The sequence below is a fragment of the Euphorbia lathyris genome, chromosome 1, assembly GCF_963576675.1.
Source record: "Euphorbia lathyris chromosome 1, ddEupLath1.1, whole genome shotgun sequence".
NCBI lineage: Eukaryota > Viridiplantae > Streptophyta > Magnoliopsida > Malpighiales > Euphorbiaceae > Euphorbia > Euphorbia lathyris.
Genome location: NC_088910.1, coordinates 141726021 through 141744222, shown reverse-complemented (window position 1 = coordinate 141744222; position 18202 = coordinate 141726021). Strand labels below are relative to the sequence as shown.

The 18202-nt window shown below is 39.6% G+C and overlaps 1 protein-coding gene across 2 annotated transcripts; it reads right to left on the bottom strand.

The window, feature by feature from the left end:
* Window positions 1–602: 602 nt before the first annotated feature.
* Window positions 603–2831, bottom strand: LOC136216383 (F-box protein At5g03100-like). Of its 2 annotated transcripts, XM_066002984.1 has the most exons (4): window positions 1809–2831; window positions 1632–1665; window positions 1500–1549; window positions 603–1430 (listed from the first exon to the last, which is right to left on the bottom strand). In XM_066002984.1, exons 1-3 carry the CDS (start codon window positions 2760–2762, stop codon window positions 1515–1517), a joined length of 1023 nt encoding a protein of 340 aa, XP_065859056.1. In that variant the 5' UTR covers window positions 2763–2831; the 3' UTR covers window positions 603–1430; window positions 1500–1514. The 2 variants fall into 2 exon arrangements, with proteins under 2 accessions (XP_065859056.1, XP_065859055.1); XM_066002983.1 differs by having other exon boundaries at window positions 1500–1665.
* Between the last annotated feature and the right edge of the window lie 15371 nt (window positions 2832–18202).

Below are 18202 nucleotides of genomic sequence, written 5' to 3'. Positions count from 1 at the left end.
GTTATCACATTCTATAACTTATAGTATTTTATTACATACACCAAACATGAACCACATCAGCTAAAATAGGACCCGTAAGCATTATATGAAATGCCATAAACTGACGCTGTATCAATGGCATGTAGGTGAGATTAAAATAATGAATTTGATGAAAGAAGATTAATGCAGGTATCGGGTCGCTGCTGCCGATCTCATATCAGTATTAATACGGTAACATTCTACAATATTTCAACCTCTGAGAAAAAAAAATCGGAAGCAGATTTGTGTAATCTAAGATTGGAAAAAAATAGTAATAAAAAAATTCAGAAATTGTAATAGATAACCTAAGCTGCTCGCGCTCTTTTGAGCCAAGTTTTGGTGTGCCCAAGCTTGGCTCGTTTATAAATCAATCGAGCTTTTATCGAACCGAACATTGAACCGCTCATGAGCGGTTCGGCTCATTTACAGGTAGCCAATTTTCTAAGGAACATAAACTCACAATCATTAAAGAAAGAAGCAAGAGATTTACTATCTCAAAAACTGTAACCAAAATAAAAGCAAGTAATCAAGTCTTGCACCAAATTAGTTCAACACATTGAATCATTCATTCATTTGCACCAAAATAGTATCAGATTGAATCATTCATTCATTTGCAGCTAAGCATCCACTAAACAACTTCAGGTGGATTAAGAAATGAGATTAAATTCTAATATTAGCTCTAGATAGTTATATTAAGAAATCAGGTGGATTTCTGATCCTGGCGAATGCAAAGATGTAATAAAATAATTCTCAAACAGTTATCTTCAACCTATTCAACTCGATTTCTAGCTCCTCAACATGGAGAATCTGCTTCCTGATCTCCTCAACTAAATCCGCAGAGTCATCAAGACTGATATCATCTGATTCTAAGACATACAAATCCAAATTAGCATGAAGTGAAGAAGGCAAGTTCGTCAATTTAAGAGATGTAGAACCCACGTTTCCCCTTATTTTCAAGCTCTCCAGATTCGGACATAAAATTTCTAGGAGAGGACAGTTCTTGCCAAATTCCCTTAGAAGAATTGTTTTCAAATGCTCAGAAGCAACAACAAGCGCCCCTTGAAAGCCACAATAACATAATTCTAAGCATTCAAGCAAAGGACTACCAGATAATATATGCTCAATCGCTTGATTACCCAACTCAGAATGATCTAACTGCAAACTCTTAAGAGATTCCCAATTTACTTTCACGTTCGGCATAAAGTTTTAAGCACACATCTTCAGCTTAACTAATGAAGGATTGTTGAAAAAAGAAGACCACAATTCGTACTTGTCCCATGATTCCAAATTAAAACCATCACAGTCTAAAATGAGCTCCTTTACATGTTTTTTGGCAGCGAAACGAATCCACAATGACAATCTAGAATACAGCTTACACAAAGGGATATCTTTGGAGTCGATAACAAGTTTCTCTGCAGTCAAGCAATCATAGAGAATTAGTATATTGTCAATCAAATTGATGAATTATCAGACAAACGTACCGTTTGAAATGAAATTTAGGATAGAGACGTCGGTCCATTTACACTCCCACCTATAATAAAAATTAGACTTAAAGGCCTCTTTTGTTGACGGTATAAAGGAGAGGATTCGCTGAGTCAGAGAATCTGGCAAACCTTCTATGCAATCTTTAGAATACAATGATAGAACCTTCAAAGTACAAAAAATGCTAATGAATAATTCAAATTTAAAATGCTATTATTTATCTATTAAAAGGAAATTAAACTTAAAACAACTTTCATTGAGACTGAATTTCTAATATTAAACATTAAAATATTTGATCAAAAACTTACATTCATCAAGTAAGGCCCAATATCTAGCTTCTCAACATGATGAACCTGCATAATAGTCTGACTAACCAAATTTATGCAGTGTTGTACATTGTAGTCGTTTCGGTCGTAATCGTAGAAAAAATCAAAAGTAACATAAACTGAAGACCGCAAATTCATTAATTTAGGAGATGTAAGCCCTATTAGACCTGAAATTCTCAATCTCTCAACATTGGGACATGAGATTTCAATGTTATTAGAATTAAATGAATCCAAAAGAAGAATTTTCACACTTTTAGAAGCAATAACAACAGCATCAAACAAATTGCAGCGGTGTAATTCCAAGTATTCAAGCATAGGAGTACCGGATAAAACATTCTCAATCCCTCCCTTTTGCAGTGCACAATCATATAAACGCAAAATCTTGACAGATCCCCAATTTACATTTCCAATCGGCATAAGATCACAATAAAGTAACTTCAATTTAACTAATGAAGAATTGTTGAAAAGAAATTCTGGCAAGGGATACGGGGAGTTGATAGTGAGAAACACAATGAGTTCCTTTACATGCTTTTTCACAGCAAAACGTATCCACCGATCCTTGTTAGGAATTCTTTCAGAGTAACTTGTCATTTTGATGACGAATTTGTCGATATTGGAGCAATCATCATGGAGATTTAGGGTTTTATCGATGAAATTGGAAAATTGATCGATAGACATACCATTATAAATACACGTGTTATAGACGAATTTGAGAACTGATACACGAGTCCATCGATACTTCCACGATTTGGATAAAACCATAGTCTTCACTGAATCGGTTGTCGGCAGAAGGGAGAGGATGCGGTGAATCAGGACATCCGGTAAGGCACTAATGCGGTCTTCATTTTCTTCGCCCGATTTGATTCTATTAATTTCATTTTCTGAATCACACCTTCCTTCGGTTTCCACCATGGAAGCTCCGCCAGTTTCCGCCATAAACAAGCAATCAAAAGCTGAGACTAGAGTAGGGTTGTAAACGGGATATTTTGGAGCAGAGGTGGCAATTTCCTTTCACCGTATTATCCCGTATTTATATTGTAAGAAAACGGTATTTATATTTCCTTTCACTCCTATTTGGAGCAACCGTAAAAATGTTTCCCTGGATTCGTATCACGCCAAAGATCGGATCATCCCACTCCAATGGGCGGTGGGCCCCACCCTCTTTTGGCCTAATTCCTCCGTCTAGGGCCTCAAAAAGCAGATTTAGTGATTTTCGTGCGCGCTTTTAACCTAATTTTGCATGGATTATTTTTTTTTAACCTAATTTTGCATGGATTTCGACCAATTAAATTTAATTTTCATGACCTAAATAATTAATCCTTGAAACGTAATAATAAGCTCTAATATTTAGCGGATCCAAATTCACTCGAATCGCCGAAAAACGTTCGAAAAAGCCGAAAAGCGGCAAATTAGGGTTACGGTTTCGGCGTTCCGGGGTTCCATTCTCTTGGGAAACGGACCGACGGTCAAAACCCACAGCAAGGCTGTGGGCCCCGCCCCCGTTTGGCCAAATTCGGACGTCTAGGGTGTCAAAAACGCGATTTAGTGATTTTCGCGCGGTTTTAACCTAATTTTCAATGCATTATTATTTATTTATTTTTGTTTGATCAAATTAATGATTATTTTTACTTATCGACCTAATTAATTAATTGTTAAAATGTAACAATAATAAGCTCTAAACATTAGAGGATCAAAATTCACTTGATACGGAAAAGGGGGGAAAAAAACGTCTTAAATAAAAAGCGAGAAGCGTCGAATTAGGGTTAGGGTCCTGGAACCCTAGTTTCATCGGAAACGGGCCAACGGTAAAAACCCACAGCCCAATGGGCAGTGGGCCCCACCCTCTTTTGGCCTAATTCCTCCGTCTAGGGCCTCAAAAAGCAGATTTAGTGATTTTCGTGCGCGCTTTTAACCTAATTTTGCATGGATTATTTTTTTTAACCTAATTTTGCATGGATTTCGACCAATTAAATTTAATTTTCATGACCTAAATAATTAATCCTTGAAACGTAATAATAAGCTCTAATATTTAGCGGATCCAAATTCACTCGAAACGCCGAAAAAACGTTCGAAAAAGCCGAAAAGCGGCAAATTAGGGTTACGGTTTCGGCGTTCCGGGGTTCCATTCTCTTGGGAAACGGACCGACGGTCAAAACCCACAGCAAGGCTGTGGGCCCCGCCCCCGTTTGGCCAAATTCGGACGTCTAGGGTGTCAAAAACGCGATTTAGTGATTTTCGCGCGGTTTTAACCTAATTTTCAATGCATTATTATTTATTTATTTTTGTTTGATCAAATTAATGATTATTTTTACTTATCGACCTAATTAATTAATTGTTAAAATGTAACAATAATAAGCTCTAAACATTAGAGGATCAAAATTCACTTGATACGGAAAAGGGCGGAAAAAAACGTCTTAAATAAAAAGCCAGAAGCGTCGAATTAGGGTTAGGGTCCCGGAACCCTAGTTTCATTGGAAACGGGCCAACGGTAAAAACCCACATCCCAAAGGGCGGTGGGCTCCACCCTCGTTTGGCCTAATTTCTCCGTCTAGGGCCTCAAAAAGCAGATTTAGTGATTTACGCGCGTGCTTTTAACCTAATTTTGCATAGGTTATTTTTTTTAACCTAGTTTTGCATGGATTTCGACCAATTAAATTTTATTTTCTTGACCTAAATAATTAATCCTTGAAACATAATAATAAGCTCTAATATTTAGCGGATCCAAATTCACTTGAAACGCCGAAAAACGTTCGAAAAAGCCGAAAAGCGGCAAATTAGGGTTAGGGTTTCGGCGTTCCGGGGTTCCATTCCCTTGGGAAACGGACCGACGGTCAAAATCCACAGCAAGGCTGTAGGCCCCGGAACCCTAGTTTCATCGGAAACGGGCCAACGGTAAAAACCCACAGCCCAATGGGCAGTGGGCCCCATCCTCTTTTGGCCTAATTCCTCCGTCTAGGGCCTCAAAAAGCAGATTTAGTGATTTTCGTGCGCGCTTTTAACCTAATTTTGCATGGATTATTTTTTTTTAACCTAATTTTGCATGGATTTCGACCAATTAAATTTAATTTTCATGACCTAAATAATTAATCCTTGAAACGTAATAATAAGCTCTAATATTTAGCGGATCCAAATTCACTCGAAACGCCGAAAAACGTTCGAAAAAGCCGAAAAGCGGCAAATAAGGGTTACGGTTTCGGCGTTCCGGGGTTCCATTCTCTTGGGAAACGGACCGACGGTCAAAACCCACAGCAAGGCTGTGGGCCCCGCCCCCGTTTGGCCAAATTCGGACGTCTAGGGTGTCAAAAACGCGATTTAGTGATTTTTGCGCGGTTTTAACCTAATTTTCAATGCATTATTATTTATTTATTTTTGTTTGATCAAATTAATGATTATTTTTACTTATCGACCTAATTAATTAATTGTTAAAATGTAACAATAATAAGCTCTAAACATTAGAGGATCAAAATTCACTTGATACGGAAAAGGGGGGAAAAAACGTCTTAAATAAAAAGCGAGAAGCGTCGAATTAGGGTTAGGGTCCCGGAACCCTAGTTTCATCGGAAACGGGCCAACGGTAAAAACCCACAGCCCAATGGGCGGTGGGCCCCACCCTCTTTTGGCCTAATTCCTCCGTCTAGGGCCTCAAAAAGCAGATTTAGTGATTTTTGCGCGCGCTTTTAACCTAATTTTGCATGGATTATTTTTTTTTAACCTAATTTTGCATGGATTTCGACCAATTAAATTTTATTTTCTTGACCTAAATAATTAATCCTTGAAACGTAATAATAAGCTCTAATATTTAGCGGATCCAAATTCACTCGAAACGCCGAAAAACTTTCGAAAAAGCCGAAAAGCGGCAAATTAGGGTTAGGGTTTCGGCGTTCCGGGGTTCCATTCCCTTGGGAAACGGACCGACGGTCAAAACCCACAGCAGGACTATGGGCCCCGCCCCCGTTTGGCCAAATTCGGACGTCTAGGGTGTCAAAAACGCGATTTAGTGATTTTCGCGCGGTTTTAACCTAATTTTCAATGCATTATTATTTATTTATTTTTGTTTGATCAAATTAATGATTATTTTTACTTATCGACCTAATTAATTAATTGTTAAAATGTAACAATAATAAGCTCTAAACATTAGAGGATCAAAATTCACTTGATACGGAAAAGGGGGGGAAAACGTCTTAAATAAAAAGTGAGAAGAGTCGAATTAGGGTTAGGGTCCCGGAACCCTAGTTTCATTGGAAACGGGCCAACGGTAAAAACCCACATCCCAAAGGGTGGTGGGCCCCACCATCGTTTGGCCTAATTCCTCCGTCTAGGGCCTCAAAAAGCAGATTTAGTTATTTACGCGCGCGCTTTTAACCTAATTTTGCATAGGTTATTTTTTTTTAACCTAGTTTTGCATGGATTTCGACCAATTAAATTTTATTTTGTTGACCTAAATAATTAATCCTTGAAACATAATAATAAGCTCTAATATTTAGCGGATCCAAATTCACTCGAAACGCCGAAAAACTTTCGAAAAAGCCGAAAAGCGGCAAATTAGGGTTAGGGTTTCGGCGTTCCGGGGTTCCAGTCCCTTGGGAAACGGACCGACGGTCAAAACCCACAGCAGGACTGTGAGCCCCGCACCCGTTTGGCCAAATTCGGACGTCTAGGGTGTCAAAAACGCGATTTAGTGATTTTCGCGCGGTTTTAACCTAATTTTCAATGCATTATTATTTATTTATTTTTGTTTGATCAAATTAATGATTATTTTTACTTATCGACCTAATTAATTAATTGTTAAAATGTAACAATAATAAGCTCTAAACATTAGAGGATCAAAATTCACTTGATACGGAAAAGGGCGGAAAAAAACGTCTTAAATAAAAAGCCAGAAGCGTCGAATTAGGGTTAGGGTCCCGGAACCCTAGTTTCATTGGAAACGGGCCAACGGTAAAAACCCACATCCCAAATGGCGGTGGGCTCCACCCTCGTTTGGCCTAATTCCTCCGTCTAGGGCCTCAAAAAGCAGATTTAGTGATTTACGCGCGTGCTTTTAACCTAATTTTGCATAGGTTATTTTTTTTAACCTAGTTTTGCATGGATTTCGACCAATTAAATTTTATTTTCTTGACCTAAATAATTAATCCTTGAAACATAATAATAAGCTCTAATATTTAGCGGATCCAAATTCACTTGAAACGCCGAAAAACGTTCGAAAAAGCCGAAAAAGCGGCAAATTAGGGTTAGGGTTTCGGCGTTCCGGGGTTCCATTCCCTTGGGAAACGGACCGACGGTCAAAATCCACAGCAAGGCTGTAGGCCCCGGAACCCTAGTTTCATCGGAAACGGGCCAACGGTAAAAACCCACAGCCCAATGGGCAGTGGGCCCCATCCTCTTTTGGCCTAATTCCTCCGTCTAGGGCCTCAAAAAGCAGATTTAGTGATTTTCGTGCGCGCTTTTAACCTAATTTTGCATGGATTATTTTTTTTTAACCTAATTTTGCATGGATTTCGACCAATTAAATTTAATTTTCATGACCTAAATAATTAATCCTTGAAACGTAATAATAAGCTCTAATATTTAGCGGATCCAAATTCACTCGAAACGCCGAAAAACGTTCGAAAAAGCCGAAAAGCGGCAAATAAGGGTTACGGTTTCGGCGTTCCGGGGTTCCATTCTCTTGGGAAACGGACCGACGGTCAAAACCCACAGCAAGGCTGTGGGCCCCGCCCCCGTTTGGCCAAATTCGGACGTCTAGGGTGTCAAAAACGCGATTTAGTGATTTTCGCGCGGTTTTAACCTAATTTTCAATGCATTATTATTTATTTATTTTTGTTTGATCAAATTAATGATTATTTTTACTTATCGACCTAATTAATTAATTGTTAAAATGTAACAATAATAAGCTCTAAACATTAGAGGATCAAAATTCACTTGATACGGAAAAGGGGGGAAAAAACGTCTTAAATAAAAAGCGAGAAGCGTCGAATTAGGGTTAGGGTCCCGGAACCCTAGTTTCATCGGAAACGGGCCAACGGTAAAAACCCACAGCCCAATGGGCAGTGGGCCCCACCCTCTTTTGGCCTAATCCCTCCGTCTAGGGCCTCAAAAAGCAGATTTAGTGATTTTCGTGCGCGCTTTTAACCTAATTTTGCATGGATTATTTTTTTTTAACCTAATTTTGCATGGATTTCGACCAATTAAATTTAATTTTCATGACCTAAATAATTAATCCTTGAAACGTAATAATAAGCTCTAATATTTAGCGGATCCAAATTCACTCGAAACGCCGAAAAACGTTCGAAAAAGCCGAAAAAGCGGCAAATTAGGGTTACGGTTTCGGCGTTCCGGGGTTCCATTCTCTTGGGAAACGGACCGACGGTCAAAACCCACAGCAAAGCTGTGGGCCCCGCCCCCGTTTGGCCAAATTCGGACGTCTAGGGTGTCAAAAACGCGATTTAGTGATTTTCGCGCGGTTTTAACCTAATTTTCAATGCATTATTATTTATTTATTTTTGTTTGATCAAATTAATGATTATTTTTACTTATCGACCTAATTAATTAATTGTTAAAATGTAACAATAATAAGCTCTAAACATTAGAGGATCAAAATTCACTTGATACGGAAAAGGGGGGAAAAAAACGTCTTAAATAAAAAGCGAGAAGCGTCGAATTAGGGTTAGGGTCCCGGAACCCTAGTTTCATCGGAAACGGGCCAACGGTAAAAACCCACGGCCCAATGGGCGGTGGGCCCCACCCTCTTTTGGCCTAATTCCTCCGTCTAGGGCCTCAAAAAGCAGATTTAGTGATTTTCGCGCGCGCTTTTAACCTAATTTTGCATGGATTATTTTTTTTAACCTAATTTTGCATGGATTTCGACCAATTAAATTTAATTTTCATGACCTAAATAATTAATCCTTGAAACGTAATAATAAGCTCTAATATTTAGCGGATCCAAATTCACTCGAAACGCCGAAAAACGTTCGAAAAAGCCGAAAAGCGGCAAATAAGGGTTACGGTTTCGGCGTTCCGGGGTTCCATTCTCTTGGGAAACGGACCGACGGTCAAAACCCACAGCAAGGCTGTGGGCCCCGCCCCCGTTTGGCCAAATTCGGACGTCTAGGGTGTCAAAAACGCGATTTAGTGATTTTCGCGCGGTTTTAACCTAATTTTCAATGCATTATTATTTATTTATTTTTGTTTGATCAAATTAATGATTATTTTTACTTATCGACCTAATTAATTAATTGTTAAAATGTAACAATAATAAGCTCTAAACATTAGAGGATCAAAATTCACTTGATACGGAAAAGGGGGGAAAAAACGTCTTAAATAAAAAGCGAGAAGCGTCGAATTAGGGTTAGGGTCCCGGAACCCTAGTTTCATCGGAAACGGGCCAACGGTAAAAACCCACAGCCCAATGGGCAGTGGGCCCCACCCTCTTTTGGCCTAATCCCTCCGTCTAGGGCCTCAAAAAGCAGATTTAGTGATTTTCGTGCGCGCTTTTAACCTAATTTTGCATGGATTATTTTTTTTTAACCTAATTTTGCATGGATTTCGACCAATTAAATTTAATTTTCATGACCTAAATAATTAATCCTTGAAACGTAATAATAAGCTCTAATATTTAGCGGATCCAAATTCACTCGAAACGCCGAAAAAACGTTCGAAAAAGCCGAAAAAGCGGCAAATTAGGGTTACGGTTTCGGCGTTCCGGGGTTCCATTCTCTTGGGAAACGGACCGACGGTCAAAACCCACAGCAAAGCTGTGGGCCCCGCCCCCGTTTGGCCAAATTCGGACGTCTAGGGTGTCAAAAACGCGATTTAGTGATTTTCGCGCGGTTTTAACCTAATTTTCAATGCATTATTATTTATTTATTTTTGTTTGATCAAATTAATGATTATTTTTACTTATCGACCTAATTAATTAATTGTTAAAATGTAACAATAATAAGCTCTAAACATTAGAGGATCAAAATTCACTTGATACGGAAAAGGGGGGAAAAAAACGTCTTAAATAAAAAGCGAGAAGCGTCGAATTAGGGTTAGGGTCCCGGAACCCTAGTTTCATCGGAAACGGGCCAACGGTAAAAACCCACGGCCCAATGGGCGGTGGGCCCCACCCTCTTTTGGCCTAATTCCTCCGTCTAGGGCCTCAAAAAGCAGATTTAGTGATTTTCGCGCGCGCTTTTAACCTAATTTTGCATGGATTATTTTTTTTAACCTAATTTTGCATGGATTTCGACCAATTAAATTTAATTTTCATGACCTAAATAATTAATCCTTGAAACGTAATAATAAGCTCTAATATTTAGCGGATCCAAATTCACTCGAAACGCCGAAAAAACGTTCGAAAAAGCCGAAAAGCGGCAAATAAGGGTTACGGTTTCGGCGTTCCGGGGTTCCATTCTCTTGGGAAACGGACCGACGGTCAAAACCCACAGCAAGGCTGTGGGCCCCGCCCCCGTTTGGCCAAATTCGGACGTCTAGGGTGTCAAAAACGCGATTTAGTGATTTTCGCGCGGTTTTAACCTAATTTTCAATGCATTATTATTTATTTATTTTTGTTTGATCAAATTAATGATTATTTTTACTTATCGACCTAATTAATTAATTGTTAAAATGTAACAATAATAAGCTCTAAACATTAGAGGATCAAAATTCACTTGATACGGAAAAGGGGGGAAAAAACGTCTTAAATAAAAAGCGAGAAGCGTCGAATTAGGGTTAGGGTCCCGGAACCCTAGTTTCATCGGAAACGGGCCAACGGTAAAAACCCACAGCCCAATGGGCAGTGGGCCCCACCCTCTTTTGGCCTAATCCCTCCGTCTAGGGCCTCAAAAAGCAGATTTAGTGATTTTCGTGCGCGCTTTTAACCTAATTTTGCATGGATTATTTTTTTTTTAACCTAATTTTGCATGGATTTCGACCAATTAAATTTAATTTTCATGACCTAAATAATTAATCCTTGAAACGTAATAATAAGCTCTAATATTTAGCGGATCCAAATTCACTCGAAACGCCGAAAAACGTTCGAAAAAGCCGAAAAGCGGCAAATTAGGGTTACGGTTTCGGCGTTCCGGGGTTCCATTCTCTTGGGAAACGGACCGACGGTCAAAACCCACAGCAAAGCTGTGGGCCCCGCCCCCGTTTGGCCAAATTCGGACGTCTAGGGTGTCAAAAACGCGATTTAGTGATTTTCGCGCGGTTTTAAGCTAATTTTCAATGCATTATTATTTATTTATTTTTGTTTGATCAAATTAATGATTATTTTTACTTATCGACCTAATTAATTAATTGTTAAAATGTAACAATAATAAGCTCTAAACATTAGAGGATCAAAATTCACTTGATACGGAAAAGGGGGGAAAAAACGTCTTAAATAAAAAGCGAGAAGCGTCGAATTAGGGTTAGGGTCCCGGAACCCTAGTTTCATCGGAAACGGGCCAACGGTAAAAACCCACGGCCCAATGGGCGGTGGGCCCCACCCTCTTTTGGCCTAATTCCTCCGTCTAGGGCCTCAAAAAGCAGATTTAGTGATTTTCGCGCGCGCTTTTAACCTAATTTTGCATGGATTATTTTTTTTAACCTAATTTTGCATGGATTTCGACCAATTAAATTTAATTTTCATGACCTAAATAATTAATCCTTGAAACGTAATAATAAGCTCTAATATTTAGCGGATCCAAATTCACTCGAAACGCCGAAAAACGTTCGAAAAAGCCGAAAAAGCGGCAAATAAGGGTTACGGTTTCGGCGTTCCGGGGTTCCATTCTCTTGGGAAACGGACCGACGGTCAAAACCCACAGCAAGGCTGTGGGCCCCGCCCCCGTTTGGCCAAATTCGGACGTCTAGGGTGTCAAAAACGCGATTTAGTGATTTTCGCGCGGTTTTAACCTAATTTTCAATGCATTATTATTTATTTATTTTTGTTTGATCAAATTAATGATTATTTTTACTTATCGACCTAATTAATTAATTGTTAAAATGTAACAATAATAAGCTCTAAACATTAGAGGATCAAAATTCACTTGATACGGAAAAGGGGGGAAAAAACGTCTTAAATAAAAAGCGAGAAGCGTCGAATTAGGGTTAGGGTCCCGGAACCCTAGTTTCATCGGAAACGGGCCAACGGTAAAAACCCACAGCCCAATGGGCAGTGGGCCCCACCCTCTTTTGGCCTAATCCCTCCGTCTAGGGCCTCAAAAAGCAGATTTAGTGATTTTCGTGCGCGCTTTTAACCTAATTTTGCATGGATTATTTTTTTTAACCTAATTTTGCATGGATTTCGACCAATTAAATTTAATTTTCATGACCTAAATAATTAATCCTTGAAACGTAATAATAAGCTCTAATATTTAGCGGATCCAAATTCACTCGAAACGCCGAAAAACGTTCGAAAAAGCCGAAAAAGCGGCAAATTAGGGTTACGGTTTCGGCGTTCCGGGGTTCCATTCTCTTGGGAAACGGACCGACGGTCAAAACCCACAGCAAAGCTGTGGGCCCCGCCCCCGTTTGGCCAAATTCGGACGTCTAGGGTGTCAAAAACGCGATTTAGTGATTTTCGCGCGGTTTTAACCTAATTTTCAATGCATTATTATTTATTTATTTTTGTTTGATCAAATTAATGATTATTTTTACTTATCGACCTAATTAATTAATTGTTAAAATGTAACAATAATAAGCTCTAAACATTAGAGGATCAAAATTCACTTGATACGGAAAAGGGCGGAAAAAAACGTCTTAAATAAAAAGCCAGAAGCGTCGAATTAGGGTTAGGGTCCCGGAACCCTAGTTTCATTGGAAACGGGCCAACGGTAAAAACCCACATCCCAAATGGCGGTGGGCTCCACCCTCGTTTGGCCTAATTCCTCCGTCTAGGGCCTCAAAAAGCAGATTTAGTGATTTACGCGCGTGCTTTTAACCTAATTTTGCATAGGTTATTTTTTTTAACCTAGTTTTGCATGGATTTCGACCAATTAAATTTTATTTTCTTGACCTAAATAATTAATCCTTGAAACATAATAATAAGCTCTAATATTTAGCGGATCCAAATTCACTTGAAACGCCGAAAAAACGTTCGAAAAAGCCGAAAAGCGGCAAATTAGGGTTAGGGTTTCGGCGTTCCGGGGTTCCATTCCCTTGGGAAACGGACCGACGGTCAAAATCCACAGCAAGGCTGTAGGCCCCGGAACCCTAGTTTCATCGGAAACGGGCCAACGGTAAAAACCCACAGCCCAATGGGCAGTGGGCCCCATCCTCTTTTGGCCTAATTCCTCCGTCTAGGGCCTCAAAAAGCAGATTTAGTGATTTTCGTGCGCGCTTTTAACCTAATTTTGCATGGATTATTTTTTTTTAACCTAATTTTGCATGGATTTCGACCAATTAAATTTAATTTTCATGACCTAAATAATTAATCCTTGAAACGTAATAATAAGCTCTAATATTTAGCGGATCCAAATTCACTCGAAACGCCGAAAAACGTTCGAAAAAGCCGAAAAGCGGCAAATAAGGGTTACGGTTTCGGCGTTCCGGGGTTCCATTCTCTTGGGAAACGGACCGACGGTCAAAACCCACAGCAAGGCTGTGGGCCCCGCCCCCGTTTGGCCAAATTCGGACGTCTAGGGTGTCAAAAACGCGATTTAGTGATTTTCGCGCGGTTTTAACCTAATTTTCAATGCATTATTATTTATTTATTTTTGTTTGATCAAATTAATGATTATTTTTACTTATCGACCTAATTAATTAATTGTTAAAATGTAACAATAATAAGCTCTAAACATTAGAGGATCAAAATTCACTTGATACGGAAAAGGGGGGAAAAAACGTCTTAAATAAAAAGCGAGAAGCGTCGAATTAGGGTTAGGGTCCCGGAACCCTAGTTTCATCGGAAACGGGCCAACGGTAAAAACCCACAGCCCAATGGGCAGTGGGCCCCACCCTCTTTTGGCCTAATCCCTCCGTCTAGGGCCTCAAAAAGCAGATTTAGTGATTTTCGTGCGCGCTTTTAACCTAATTTTGCATGGATTATTTTTTTTTAACCTAATTTTGCATGGATTTCGACCAATTAAATTTAATTTTCATGACCTAAATAATTAATCCTTGAAACGTAATAATAAGCTCTAATATTTAGCGGATCCAAATTCACTCGAATCGCCGAAAAACGTTCGAAAAAGCCGAAAAGCGGCAAATTAGGGTTACGGTTTCGGCGTTCCGGGGTTCCATTCTCTTGGGAAACGGACCGACGGTCAAAACCCACAGCAAGGCTGTGGGCCCCGCCCCCGTTTGGCCAAATTCGGACGTCTAGGGTGTCAAAAACGCGATTTAGTGATTTTCGCGCGGTTTTAACCTAATTTTCAATGCATTATTATTTATTTATTTTTGTTTGATCAAATTAATGATTATTTTTACTTATCGACCTAATTAATTAATTGTTAAAATGTAACAATAATAAGCTCTAAACATTAGAGGATCAAAATTCACTTGATACGGAAAAGGGGGAAAAAAACGTCTTAAATAAAAAGCGAGAAGCGTCGAATTAGGGTTAGGGTCCTGGAACCCTAGTTTCATCGGAAACGGGCCAACGGTAAAAACCCACAGCCCAATGGGCAGTGGGCCCCACCCTCTTTTGGCCTAATTCCTCCGTCTAGGGCCTCAAAAAGCAGATTTAGTGATTTTCGTGCGCGCTTTTAACCTAATTTTGCATGGATTATTTTTTTTAACCTAATTTTGCATGGATTTCGACCAATTAAATTTAATTTTCATGACCTAAATAATTAATCCTTGAAACGTAATAATAAGCTCTAATATTTAGCGGATCCAAATTCACTCGAAACGCCGAAAAACGTTCGAAAAAGCCGAAAAGCGGCAAATTAGGGTTACGGTTTCGGCGTTCCGGGGTTCCATTCTCTTGGGAAACGGACCGACGGTCAAAACCCACAGCAAGGCTGTGGGCCCCGCCCCCGTTTGGCCAAATTCGGACGTCTAGGGTGTCAAAAACGCGATTTAGTGATTTTCGCGCGGTTTTAACCTAATTTTCAATGCATTATTATTTATTTATTTTTGTTTGATCAAATTAATGATTATTTTTACTTATCGACCTAATTAATTAATTGTTAAAATGTAACAATAATAAGCTCTAAACATTAGAGGATCAAAATTCACTTGATACGGAAAAGGGCGGAAAAAAACGTCTTAAATAAAAAGCCAGAAGCGTCGAATTAGGGTTAGGGTCCCGGAACCCTAGTTTCATTGGAAACGGGCCAACGGTAAAAACCCACATCCCAAAGGGCGGTGGGCTCCACCCTCGTTTGGCCTAATTCCTCCGTCTAGGGCCTCAAAAAGCAGATTTAGTGATTTACGCGCGTGCTTTTAACCTAATTTTGCATAGGTTATTTTTTTTAACCTAGTTTTGCATGGATTTCGACCAATTAAATTTTATTTTCTTGACCTAAATAATTAATCCTTGAAACATAATAATAAGCTCTAATATTTAGCGGATCCAAATTCACTTGAAACGCCGAAAAAACGTTCGAAAAAGCCGAAAAGCGTCAAATTAGGGTTAGGGTTTCGGCGTTCCGGGGTTCCATTCCCTTGGGAAACGGACCGACGGTCAAAATCCACAGCAAGGCTGTAGGCCCCGGAACCCTAGTTTCATCGGAAACGGGCCAACGGTAAAAACCCACAGCCCAATGGGCAGTGGGCCCCATCCTCTTTTGGCCTAATTCCTCCGTCTAGGGCCTCAAAAAGCAGATTTAGTGATTTTCGTGCGCGCTTTTAACCTAATTTTGCATGGATTATTTTTTTTTAACCTAATTTTGCATGGATTTCGACCAATTAAATTTAATTTTCATGACCTAAATAATTAATCCTTGAAACGTAATAATAAGCTCTAATATTTAGCGGATCCAAATTCACTCGAATCGCCGAAAAACGTTCGAAAAAGCCGAAAAGCGGCAAATTAGGGTTACGGTTTCGGCGTTCCGGGGTTCCATTCTCTTGGGAAACGGACCGACGGTCAAAACCCACAGCAAGGCTGTGGGCCCCGCCCCCGTTTGGCCAAATTCGGACGTCTAGGGTGTCAAAAACGCGATTTAGTGATTTTCGCGCGGTTTTAACCTAATTTTCAATGCATTATTATTTATTTATTTTTGTTTGATCAAATTAATGATTATTTTTACTTATCGACCTAATTAATTAATTGTTAAAATGTAACAATAATAAGCTCTAAACATTAGAGGATCAAAATTCACTTGATACGGAAAAGGGCGGAAAAAAACGTCTTAAATAAAAAGCCAGAAGCGTCGAATTAGGGTTAGGGTCCCGGAACCCTAGTTTCATTGGAAACGGGCCAACGGTAAAAACCCACATCCCAAAGGGCGGTGGGCTCCACCCTCGTTTGGCCTAATTCCTCCGTCTAGGGCCTCAAAAAGCAGATTTAGTGATTTACGCGCGTGCTTTTAACCTAATTTTGCATAGGTTATTTTTTTTAACCTAGTTTTGCATGGATTTCGACCAATTAAATTTTATTTTCTTGACCTAAATAATTAATCCTTGAAACATAATAATAAGCTCTAATATTTAGCGGATCCAAATTCACTTGAAACGCCGAAAAACGTTCGAAAAAGCCGAAAAGCGTCAAATTAGGGTTAGGGTTTCGGCGTTCCGGGGTTCCATTCCCTTGGGAAACGGACCGACGGTCAAAATCCACAGCAAGGCTGTAGGCCCCGGAACCCTAGTTTCATCGGAAACGGGCCAACGGTAAAAACCCACAGCCCAATGGGCAGTGGGCCCCATCCTCTTTTGGCCTAATTCCTCCGTCTAGGGCCTCAAAAAGCAGATTTAGTGATTTTCGTGCGCGCTTTTAACCTAATTTTGCATGGATTATTTTTTTTTAACCTAATTTTGCATGGATTTCGACCAATTAAATTTAATTTTCATGACCTAAATAATTAATCCTTGAAACGTAATAATAAGCTCTAATATTTAGCGGATCCAAATTCACTCGAATCGCCGAAAAACGTTCGAAAAAGCCGAAAAGCGGCAAATTAGGGTTACGGTTTCGGCGTTCCGGGGTTCCATTCTCTTGGGAAACGGACCGACGGTCAAAACCCACAGCAAAGCTGTGGGCCCCGCCCCCGTTTGGCCAAATTCGGACGTCTAGGGTGTCAAAAACGCGATTTAGTGATTTTCGCGCGGTTTTAACCTAATTTTCAATGCATTATTATTTATTTATTTTTGTTTGATCAAATTAATGATTATTTTTACTTATCGACCTAATTAATTAATTGTTAAAATGTAACAATAATAAGCTCTAAACATTAGAGGATCAAAATTCACTTGATACGGAAAAGGGCGGAAAAAAACGTCTTAAATAAAAAGCCAGAAGCGTCGAATTAGGGTTAGGGTCCCGGAACCCTAGTTTCATTGGAAACGGGCCAACGGTAAAAACCCACATCCCAAAGGGCGGTGGGCTCCACCCTCGTTTGGCCTAATTCCTCCGTCTAGGGCCTCAAAAAGCAGATTTAGTGATTTACGCGCGTGCTTTTAACCTAATTTTGCATAGGTTATTTTTTTTAACCTAGTTTTGCATGGATTTCGACCAATTAAATTTTATTTTCTTGACCTAAATAATTAATCCTTGAAACATAATAATAAGCTCTAATATTTAGCGGATCCAAATTCACTTGAAACGCCGAAAAAACGTTCGAAAAAGCCGAAAAGCGGCAAATTAGGGTTAGGGTTTCGGCGTTCCGGGGTTCCATTCCCTTGGGAAACGGACCGACGGTCAAAATCCACAGCAAGGCTGTAGGCCCCGGAACCCTAGTTTCATCGGAAACGGGCCAACGGTAAAAACCCACAGCCCAATGGGCAGTGGGCCCCATCCTCTTTTGGCCTAATTCCTCCGTCTAGGGCCTCAAAAAGCAGATTTAGTGATTTTCGTGCGCGCTTTTAACCTAATTTTGCATGGATTATTTTTTTTTAACCTAATTTTGCATGGATTTCGACCAATTAAATTTAATTTTCATGACCTAAATAATTAATCCTTGAAACGTAATAATAAGCTCTAATATTTAGCGGATCCAAATTCACTCGAATCGCCGAAAAACGTTCGAAAAAGCCGAAAAGCGGCAAATTAGGGTTACGGTTTCGGCGTTCCGGGGATCCATTCTCTTGGGAAACGGACCGACGGTCAAAACCCACAGCAACGCTGTGGGCCCCGCCCCCGTTTGGCCAAATTCGGACGTCTAGGGTGTCAAAAACGCGATTTAGTGATTTTCGCGCGGTTTTAACCTAATTTTCAATGCATTATTATTTATTTATTTTTGTTTGATCAAATTAATGATTATTTTTACTTATCGACCTAATTAATTAATTGTTAAAATGTA

Excerpts from the sequence above, each read along its gene's own strand:
- LOC136216383 (XM_066002983.1), bottom strand. The coding sequence starts at position 2,762 with ATGGCGGAAACTGGCGGAGCTTCCATGGTGGAAACCGAAGGAAGGTGT. Across the intron at positions 1,666-1,808 it reads TTGGGCCTTACTTGATGAAT|GTTCTATCATTGTATTCTAA; the intron begins GTAAGTTTTTGA and ends TGTACTTTGAAG. Across the intron at positions 1,431-1,499 it reads CCTAAATTTCATTTCAAACG|AGAAACTTGTTATCGACTCC; the intron begins GTACGTTTGTCT and ends GCTTGACTGCAG.